Below are 10705 nucleotides of genomic sequence, written 5' to 3'. Positions count from 1 at the left end.
TATAACACTGGGGTACCGTACTGGTTTGGCAGGCCTGTCCCTGTATAACACTGGGGTACAGTACTGGTTTGGCAGGTCTGTCCCTGTATAACACTGATATTGAGTTTTGCTGGAGACACAACTGTTGCCTTATGACACTACTGTTGTGGTGCAGCAATAGTGTCCCTCCCTCTGAGTCAGGAAGCTGAGGTTCCAGTTATAATTTCCCCAGCAGTGTACAATAACATCTTTGAACAGCTTGATTAGAAAATGTCTCCAACACTGATGGTAGTATCATTGAATTACGCTTTTGCTCAGGTGTACACTCCCTGTGACTGTGCTGTTATAATTAATTCTCCCTCTGTTTCCCTGAGCAGCCTGGCTCTGTGCACCATGACTGCAGAGCTGCTTGCTGATGAAGATGGGTTCTACTCCAAGGCCCAGAAATACTGGAAGAATATTCCCGCCACAGTTGATGGAATGTTAGGGGGCTACGGGCACATCTCCAACATTGACATTCACTCCTCCAGGAAGTTTCTGCAGAGGTTTGTTGGGGTGAGTCTCTGTCATTATTAGATTGTTTTATTGCACCCTGCCTCAAAAACCTAATCTTGGCCAGTGTGCCCCTCGCTCACAAGTATGGTGTGTATCATTTACCTTTCTGGGTATTGCATTGGTATTGAGACTGTGTTAACGGGGCAGTGGGTAGAATGGGACAAATATGTTGAGTAGAACTCTTACGTTGGGCATGACGGAGAAATCGCATTGGTTTGGTAACACTTCAAACTGCCGCTAAAACCCCCCTCCATAATCAAGATGTAGCGTTTTCTGTGAAGCTGTGCTGTTGGGTAACCTAATCCTATTGAATCTGAACACATAGCAATTAATCAACAGAGGTACCATAAGATTTGATACTTCTAACAAAAGCAGCTGGTCAGCATAGGCACGGTGGGCCGAAGGACCTGTTTATATATTGTAAAACTCTGACTCCAATGTGATTATGTATCAAACAGGATTCAGCACTATTAAATAAACGCTAGCTAAAAGATTTACACTTTTAGTGAGTTTTGCGAAGATTTGTAGCTCAGGTTGAGGTTCTGGATGTAGGTTTGCTCGCTGAGCTGGAAGGTTCATTTCTATAAGTTTTGTCACCGTACTACCCATCTACCACCCCCTGAGGAAAAAAGCAGGAAATGACATCACCAACCTAAACCTATAAATAGCAGGAATTATCAGGAGTGCTTTGCCTGGAGGCCCATTAAAACATCCGGAAATGAACCTTCCAGCTCAGTGAGCAAATCTACATCCACTTACACGTTTAAGCTATAAACTTGATCCAATGTTTTGCTCCCTCTAACCCTGCCTCGCATGTACAGCAGGCACTCATCCCCTTACACAAATGCGTGTGCACGCACACACAAAGAGCTAATTCACTTTACCTGGGAGTAACCCAAAGGAATGCCACAGCCCTCCAGAATTCACTTCATGTGAAACAACTTTTAAGTGATGTGCTTTCCCAGAATTGGGTTCCTGAGGGCCGTTTATACCTGGAATAAATCATGTAAAGGTTGAAACATTGTGCCATATGTGTACAACATTGTGCAATCCTTTCTGAAATAATGTGTAATAGAAAACCAGAAAAGCTTCACTGAAGTCTTTAAAGGGATTTGCAGCGTTAACTGCAATTCCTCAGCTGTTATACACGTACAGGTAACGTACTGTGGAGTACAGTACAGCAGAAAGTTGTTTTGAAAAGCTCTGTCCACAGCAGTTCCTCTACTAGTACTGGTGTAAACAGCAGAGAAATGTGAAAATAAAGATTAAAAACAAAGTTTACTGCTGTACCTGAGCAGAGGGCTGTTTAAGAAATGAAGATCTTTCGCTGTAGGGCACAGACAGAATGACGCCATCTCTAGCAGCACAATCAGGGCCTCACTGATGATGTGATGATGCAAGAGACACAATGGTGGCAGAGGTGACTGGGAAGGAAGGAATGTCTCAATGAGAAACAAAACCAGAAATTGCTGGAAAAGTTCAGCAGGCCTGGCCACATCTGTGGAGAGAAAGCAGAGTTAACGTTCCGGTCCAGTGACTCTGGTTCAGAACTGATGGTAACTAGGAAAAAGTTGTCTCTTTTATGCAGAAGATAAGGGTTAAGGAGGAAACGATAGGTGGGGATAGACCCCAAAGAGAGAGAAGCACCGACAGAGGAGTGGATAAGGATCAGCCTGGGAGGATGAATGGCTGCTGATGGGGACTGTTTGTGGCTAACAATGGGTGGGCTGTAATCGCAGACCATGTGATACCAAGGCCTGGTGTGTGGGGGTTGGGGTAAGGACATGGGGGAAGGTGCCTCTCGCCTGAAAATATTGAGTGCAGAGGCTGTCGAGTTCCAAAGTGGAAAATGAGGTGGTGTTCTTCCAGCTTGTCCTGAGCGTTATTGGAGCACTGCAGCAAGCCTGAGACAGGGAACAAGGCGGGTGTTGAAGTGGCAGGTAACTGGAAGCTCAGTCTTTGCAGACACAATGTAGGTGTTCTGTGGAGCAGTCACCCAGTCCATGCTTCAGTTCCCCAGTGTAGAGGAGACCACATTGTGACAGTGAAGGCAGTAAACTAGGTTGAGTGATATGCGTGTAAAGCATGTGTTTGGGCACTTGGATACAGAGGAGGGAGGAAGTAGATGGGCGAGTGTCACACTTTCTGCAGTTGCAGGGCAAGGTACTGTGGGGAAGGATTAGAAGTGAAGGGAAAGTGGACCAGGGAGTCAAGGGGGAACGGTCCCTGCAGAAGGTGGACAAGGGAGGGGAGGGGAATGTGGGTCTGGTGGTGACGGCATCTCTCTGGAGGTGACAGGAATGCCAGCTAATGTTGTTGTGGGAGGGAAGAGACAGGGTGAGGCTGAAGTGTGGGACACTGGTCAGACTGGGATGAGGATGGAACTTTTAAATGAGAAGAGAGGACCTTTTTGTAGAAATTTTGAAACTAAAGCAATTTTAAAAGGGGAAATGTGGGAATACGTTTTTGTGTGTCTGTTCCCACAGCTCCTGTGCAACCTTTTTCAGGTTAATTATTCACGCTGCGATAAGCAGAGAATGCTGGAGAAACCCAGTCGATGTGGCAGCATCAGTGGAGAGAGAGACCGAGTTAGCATTTCCAGTCCAATATGATGGTTCTTCAGCTCTCAGAAGGCCATGGCCTCGCGTGATTGGGAAGTGCTTTAGTGCGATAGGATTGGAGAGTGACTGCCGCCCAGCAATACTGCTACTGTTTCATCACACCTTTTATCCTCAACAGGAAGGCTCTGGGAAAGCAGGGCTTGGCTGTGCGCTAGACTGTGGTGCTGGGATTGGCAGGATCACCAAGCGACTACTTCTGCCAATGTTTAAAGTTGTCGACATGGTGGATGTGACAGAGAGCTTCTTAACCAAAGCAAAGGCCCACCTGGGGGAGGAAGGCAATCGTGTGGGTAACTATTACTGCTGCGGTCTGCAGGACTTTGTCCCCCAGCCCCAGCGATATGATGTCATCTGGATCCAGTGGGTCATAGGTGAGGGCCTGAGTGGAACTCGTGTTCATAAATCTCCTTTGACTCTGTCCATGGTTATCACAAACCACGTGTAGGCTTAAGATGAAGATGATGCAGTTTTTGTTTTAAAGTCATCCAATCTGTCCTTATTTTGTTTCTCCTTTATACATTTACAGTAATAATGGCCCATGCAAATGTGCCCCTCCTGCCAGTGATAGCAGTACAACTCCTGCATTGGTATGGTGTGTAATAGCAGCGTGACATGTCTACGTGAGAAGTTTCCATTATCATTGTGGAGAGCAGAATCTCATGGGTGTACCCAGATTAGTCACTGAGCAAGTTAAAGGGACGTTTTTGTAGGCAGAAAATTATAAAATATTTCAGGAAATGGGGAATAATAAGACCATGTGCAATGTTCAGGTCAAACTGAGGGAGTTATGGTAACTAATAAACAGGTGGAATTCAGTGCTCATTTAAAAATCATACATTTGGTCTTTATTTTCACAGAATTATTTATTTTTAAGTAGCAAACTATTCTGGTAGTTTAGGAATGAGAGAGAAGAGTTGGTTGCAGTGGATGAAGTTTTCTGTAGGACAGTACAGGAGTTGGCACTATAACACTGATGTCTGTGAAGGTTACTCAGGCAGTTTCCATTATTAACCTGGACGTAGGAATTCAGATCTAGAAGTGACCTCTGCTGTCAGATCTTTGACGTACTCAGTTGAGATTCTGCCTCTTTTCTTTTGTCCAACCTCCTGAGACATTTTGTCTCATTAAGGTCCATCGTGCAGCAGTGGTGTTTCCAGTCACTCTGTATCAGTGCAGAGGGATCTGGGTGTCCTTGTGCACGAGTCACAGAAAACTGCTGGGCAGGTACCGCAGGTCATAAGGAAATTTGGTCATTATTGCTAAAGGAAGAGAGTGGGAAAGTGTTTCTGCAACGATACAAGGCGTTAACAAACCCTGCAGTATTGTGTACGATTTTGAATCCCCATTACTTGAGAGGTGTAATTGTATTGGATGCAGTTCAGAGGCAGTTCACTCGATTGATTCCAGAGGTGAGAGCTTTGTCTTATGAAGAGAGTTTGAGCAAGTGAAGCCTCTACTCTCTGAAGTTTATAAGGGCGAGAGGAGATCTAACTGAGGGATATAAGATGCTAAAGGGGATTGACAAAGTAGACATGGAGAGGATGTTTCCTCATGTGGGGTAACTTAGAACGAGTGGGCATGGGTTTAGGATACGGGACAGCAGATTTAAAACAGAAATGAGGAGAAAATAATCTCTCAAAGGTTTGTGAATCTATGGAATTCACTGCCCAGAGTGTGGCTGATGCTGGGACATTGGGTAATTTTAAGGAGGAGATAGACTGATTTTTAATAAGTAATGGTCATGGAGAGTGGGCAGGAAAGTGGAGTTGAGGCTGAGATGAGATCAGCCATGATGGTATTAAATGGTGGAGCAGGCTGGAGGGGCTGAATGGCCTCTGCCCGCTCTCCTTCTGATCTTCTATATTTCTGGTGAAGTACTGACGGGAGCCTGAAACTGACTCTGGGTCCTGCACGTCAGCACACATTGGTCTAGTGTGTGCAATTCCTCCTCTCGAAAGGACATTCTGAAACTTGAAAGGGTTCAGAAAAGATTTACAAGGATGTTGCCAGGGTTGGAGGATCTGAGCTACGGGGAGAGGCTGAACAGGCTGGGGCTGTTTTCCCTGGAGCGTCAGAGGCTGAGGGGGTGACCTTTATAGAGGTTTACAAAATTGAGGGGCATGGATAGGATAAATAGACAAAGTCTTTTCCCTGGGGTCAGGGAGTCCAGAAATAGAGGTGAATGGTTTAAGTTGAGGGGGAAGCAACTTTTTCACACACAGGTTGGTACGTGTATGGAATGAGCTGCCAGAAGATGTGATGGAGGCTGGTACAATTACAACATTTAAGAGGCATTTGGATGGGTATATGAATAGGAAGGTTTGGAGGGATATGGGCCGGGTCCTGGCAGGTGGGACTAGATTGGGTTGGGATATCTGGTCGGCATGGACGGGTTGGACCGAAGGGTCTGTTTCCATGCTGTACATCTCTATGACTCTATGTTGAGGTCCTGGTCAAGGCCATGGAGCTGATTTAGAACCGTCCCAGGGATGGGGGTCTGCAGAGACTGGCAAGGCTGGGATTGTTCTCCCTAGAGCAGGGAAGGTTAAGGGAGAGATTTAATTGTGTTCAGAATCCTGAGGAGTGTTACTGAGTAAATAAGGAGAATATATTCCAGTGGTACAGGGGTCAGGAAATTGTGCGGGGGTGGGGGGCTTGCAGATTGTAGTGGCTCACCAAAATGAGCAGAAGGATGTGTTTACACAGAACTTGCTCCCTGAAAGGTCCATAGAAGCAGTTTCAATCCGACTGTCAAAGGAGATTAGATAAATCCTGGAAAAATGAGGAATGTGCCAAGTTGTAGGGGATATTGCAAGTGAGAGTGGAACAAGCCAGTAAAGCACTGAGGGCTGAATGGCCACCTCCTGGGTTGTGGTGCTTGCAGTTTGTTGGACCTAAGCCAGGCTGTGAATTATACACAACACTTTTGCGAATCAGTGGAGAGAAAGCAGAGTTAACATTTTGGATTCGGGAACTGAACTGAACCCAAGGTGTGAACTCTGCTTTCTCCTGCACAGATGCTGCCAGCCCTGTGACATTAATTTCACTTTGTGTTTCCGATTTTTAGCATCCGCTGTTCTTTGTGTGTTTTTTATTTTTAAAGTCTCCTGGAGTGTCCAGTAAAGGGTGTCTCTTGGGATTGTTACAGGACACCTGACGGACTCCCACCTTATCCAGTTCCTCAAGAGGTGTCAGAAGGCGCTTTGTCCGAACGGAATCGTCTGTGTGAAGGACAATGTGAGCCAGGAAGGGGTGATTGAGGATGAGGTGGACAGCAGTGTGTGTCGTGACCTGACCTCCCTTCGGAACATTGTGCGGCTGGCAGGGCTCCGCGTGTTGGCCGAAGAGAAACAGGACAACTTCCCCGATGAGATTTACCAGGTGTACAGTCTGGCTCTGAGGTGAATCTGACTGATCCCGTGTGGCTGGGGGTGGGGAGGGCTGCTGGACAGGGACAGGGAGAGGGAGGGGAGAGGGAGAGGACACAGCACCGAGCCTGCAGAGCTGAACCTGACTCAATGGCAGCTCCCCATCAGGAGCTGCATTCCTCTTTCCACCAGGCCGATCCATCCAGCTGTCAAGGGAAACATTGAAAAGCAATATAGAGAGTGAGAGAGCGAGAGAGAGTGTTCCAGAAGATTAATGCACTGGTTTGGAGTCTGACCAATCGCATTCAAATGAGCCTGTGTGTTTCTTCAGAGCACAGGAAGAAGTGAAAGCTGGGAAATCTGGGAAACAGTGTGTCTCACCAGATGAGCTGGAATCCAGCTCCTTTTCCCATTCACTAAAAGCTTTGAGTTGGACAGCAGAGAGTCCCAGTCTGGAATGAAGCTGTTAACCCTGGCTGTGAGATCGGCACGGTGCTCTGAGCTGGTGCATTTTAACCCAGAGTCCAATCCAGCCAGCACTTCTCAAACAACACCCCAGAAAAACATCATCTGCTCATTCATCACGTTGATCTCTGTCGAACTGAGCTCTGCACTATGTGGCTTTCCTATTTGCTGTTAGAATAGTGACTGCTTTTCAAAGTAAGTTGTAGTAGTTGAAGCACTTTGGTGATTCCTGAAGAGCAGTACTCCCTTCATCTCATCACATCGGCACAACTCTCAAACTACAGGGTTCTTCTGTCTCTTTTGACAATCCACCCTGAGGTCACAGTCTTCCATTCTCTACCTTCCTTCCCTTCCCCACTCGCTCTGTGTGTGTGTGTCTCTCTGTGTCTCTCTCTCTCTCTCTCTCTGTGTCTCTTTCTCTCTGTGTGTGTCTCTATACAGATAGGATCAGGTTAGTGGCAGATGGAGGTTAACCTTGATAAATGGGAGGTGATGCACTTGGGAAGATGTAAAAGATGAGGGAGTACTCAAAGAATAGCAGATAAGCAGGATGCTCAGAGGAACAGAGGGATATTAGGGAGCTTGTCCCCAGATCCCTGAAGGTGACAGGACATGGTAATAGAGTAATTAAGAAGGCTTACAGAACAATTGCATTTATCAGTCTTGGTACAGATTACAAGAGCAGGGAGGTTATGTTGGAGGTGTATAGGACTTTGGTTAGGCCAGAGCAGGAGTACTGTGTGCAATTCTGGTCATCACACCATAGAAAGAATATGATCTCACTGAAGGGGATGCAGAGGAGATTCCCCAGGATGCTGTCTGTGAATAGAAATCAGCTATTCCCCTTAGTTTTAGGGCCAATTTTAAGGTGAAATGCAATTTAAAGAGGATTTGAAGAAAAATGTTTTCACCCAGAAGATGGTATGGGTCTGGAGTACACTGACTGGGAAGGTAGCCAAGGCGGGAGACCTCACCACCTTTCAAAATTACTTTGATGAGCACTTGAAATGTCATGGGCCTAGTGCTGGTAAGTGGGACTAGTGTTGATAGGTCAGTGCAGAAGTGATTGGCTGAATGGCTTCTTCTGTACTGTATGACTCTATAACTGTGACACTCAGAGGGTGGCAGGAGTCCAGAACTCTCTGCCCGAAAGGGTGGGTGAGTTGGAAACACTGATAACATCTGATAATCTCCAGGGCTTTGGGCTAAGAGCTGGGAAATGGGATGACTAGTCAAATCACTGAGGGCATGAGAGTGATTTAAGGTCAGGAGTTAACCTTGGGGCTGAGTCAGGTGAGAGGTTATAAAGGCATTGGGTTCACTATCTCACTCTCTTTCTCTCTCTCGCTTTCTGCCTCCAGAACCTAGTACGTTGGTGTGACTCGTCACCTTGTAAGAATGGGGGAACCTGTTGGCAGACTGGCACCACCTATCGATGTGAATGTCGGAGCAGCTGGACTGGCCTCTACTGTGATGTGCCCAGTGTGTCCTGTGAAGTGGCAGCCAAACAACAAGGTACCCTCCAGTGTGGATAATCGCAAACCCCTCCAACACCAGAATCAAACATCCTTCAAACTTCATTTCCCCCCTCCAGCGTTCTCCCCCTACCTCCCAACCGCCTCCTAACCATACTGCACCCTATCCCACCTCCTCCAACACACCCTCCATTCTGCCTCAGCTCACAGCCCTCCAACATCCTTATCACCTCGCCCCCACCTCTGATCTTCCTATACACACACATGTACACATACGTACATACACACGCACGTGCATACACACGCGCACACACACAAACGCCTCCCTCCCCTGTGCTCACTCCACTTCTACTCATACTTCCACAAATCTTCATCCTCTGATACCTGCACACACTCTCTAACTACCCACCTCTTGCCCCTTCTGGGCTGTGCTGGTCAGTCATTCCTGTTGTTTGGTTCTGTAGGGCTGGACACAGAGCAGCTGTGTCGGAACAGTGGCATCTGTATTGATGCCGGGAACACACACCATTGTCGGTGCCAGGCTGGCTACACAGGCAGTTACTGTGAGGAGCAAGTGGACGAGTGTACCCCCAACCCCTGCCAGAACGGAGCGACCTGCACTGACTATCTGGGCGGCTACTCCTGCAAGGTAGGGTCAGACAGTCAGCAGGGTTAAAGGTCAGTGTCAGGGGTCAGTGTGGGGAAGGAGGGGCTCAGTGCGGAGGGAAGGGGGGGGGTCAGTGCAAGGGGTGTGTCAGCCCATTGGGTCTGTATTGTCAAAACTGCACTACCCCCTACACCAGTCCCACTGTCCCACACTCTGCCCACAGCCTTGAATGTTATGACACTGGATGCTCATGCAAATACTTTTTAAAGGTTGGGAGGTTTCCTGCCTCAACTCCCCTCCCAGAGGGGTTTGCTGATCCCAGTGCCCTATCAGTGAAAAGATTTTTCCTCAAATCCCCTCGAAATCTCTTGCCTTTCACTTTAAAACCATGTTCTCAACAGGTATCAAGTTGCTGTTGAATTATGCACCATCCTGGTTCAACCAGTTCTGTCTCAGTGCAGTTTCTCAATCTGCAAACATCAGAAAGACATGGCCCCCACGGTGGCCACTGACGATGTATCGGAGCAGTCTGTCCTCTCAATGCAGCATCCAAAACAGAATGGAGCCAGAGGTGGGACTGCTCTCCTTTGACCTCACGGCATTCCGAGTGGCTCCGTCTGAGAGAGGTCACCCTGCTCAAACAAGCTCGGACCACTGACACCTGGTGATGGCGTCTAAACATTCCCGGGCTGAAAGTGTGTTGCTGGAAAAGCGCAGCAGGTCCGGCAGCATCCAAGGAACAGGAGAATCGACGTTTCGGGCATAAGCCCTTCTTCAGGAAGAGAAACGTCGATTCTCCTGCTCTTGGATGCTGCCTGACCTGCTGCGCTTTTCCAGCAACACATTTTCAGCTCTGATCTCCAGCATCTGCAGTCCTCACTTTCTCCTCAAACATTCCCGGAACAATTCCAGGATTTGGGGAAGTTTATCCCATATGTTGTCCCACGCTGGCCATGAAGAGGAACCTCTTGATATTCCGCCTTAATGCACCGTCTGACCTTGTTCCCAGGCCCTCGGTTTATTCAGGTTTCGGGCTTATCCGGATGAAATTCAGGCTGTTCTGAAGCAGACCCATGTCAGATATGAGACCGACACGAAATAGAAACAAAAACATCTGCGGATACTGGAAATCTGAAACCAAACCAGAAGTTGCTGGAAAAGCTCAGCAGGTCTGGCAGCAGCTGTGGAGAGAAATCAGAGTTACCGTTTTAACCCCTCCCCTCATCAGCTGTTAATAAAAGTGTGGCAAGGGGTATAATCTTCCTCAATCCCCCACCCCAGTCTGTTCCAAAGGGGTGGTAAAATGAAATGAAATCCTTTCACTTATTCTATAATTAACCAGGAACAGTTTATTCATCTAACTCCAACAGTTAACAAATGAACAAAAAACACTAACAAACTGAACAGTTCCCCTCTAACAATGAACTAGCTTAGATTTTCAAGACGCCAAACATTAACTCTGATTTCTCTCCACAGATGCTGAGCTTTTCCAGCAATTTCTGTTTTTGTGTGTGAGAGACAGATGTAGGAGAAAGTGAGGCCTGCAGATGCTGGAGATTAGAGTCGAGAGAGTGGTGCTGGAAAAGCACAGCAGGTCAGGCAGCATCTGGGGAGCAGGAGAATCAACGTTTTGGG

At 47.3% G+C, this 10705-nt stretch overlaps 1 protein-coding gene and 1 long non-coding RNA gene across 2 annotated transcripts; both read left to right on the top strand.

Annotated features, from left to right (window-relative positions):
- The first annotated feature begins 323 nt into the window (after positions 1-323).
- On the top strand, positions 324-7417 carry ntmt1 (N-terminal Xaa-Pro-Lys N-methyltransferase 1). Its single transcript, XM_043685235.1, has 3 exons — positions 324-534; positions 3274-3526; positions 6304-7417. Exons 1-3 carry the CDS (start codon positions 373-375, stop codon positions 6558-6560), a joined length of 672 nt encoding a protein of 223 aa, XP_043541170.1. The 5' UTR covers positions 324-372; the 3' UTR covers positions 6561-7417.
- Positions 7418-8352: 935 nt separating this feature from the next.
- On the top strand, positions 8353-9777 carry LOC122546544. Its single transcript, XR_006310768.1, has 3 exons — positions 8353-8503; positions 8928-9112; positions 9767-9777. It is a non-coding gene; the product is annotated as an uncharacterized LOC122546544 (long non-coding RNA).
- The last annotated feature ends 928 nt before the right edge of the window (positions 9778-10705 follow it).

The sequence above is a fragment of the Chiloscyllium plagiosum genome, unplaced genomic scaffold (genome assembly GCF_004010195.1).
Source record: "Chiloscyllium plagiosum isolate BGI_BamShark_2017 unplaced genomic scaffold, ASM401019v2 scaf_72721, whole genome shotgun sequence".
In the NCBI taxonomy this organism is placed as follows: domain Eukaryota; kingdom Metazoa; phylum Chordata; class Chondrichthyes; order Orectolobiformes; family Hemiscylliidae; genus Chiloscyllium; species Chiloscyllium plagiosum.
The sequence above is the reverse complement of the archived record's forward strand: the minus strand, read 5'-3'. Positions and strand labels throughout refer to the sequence as shown.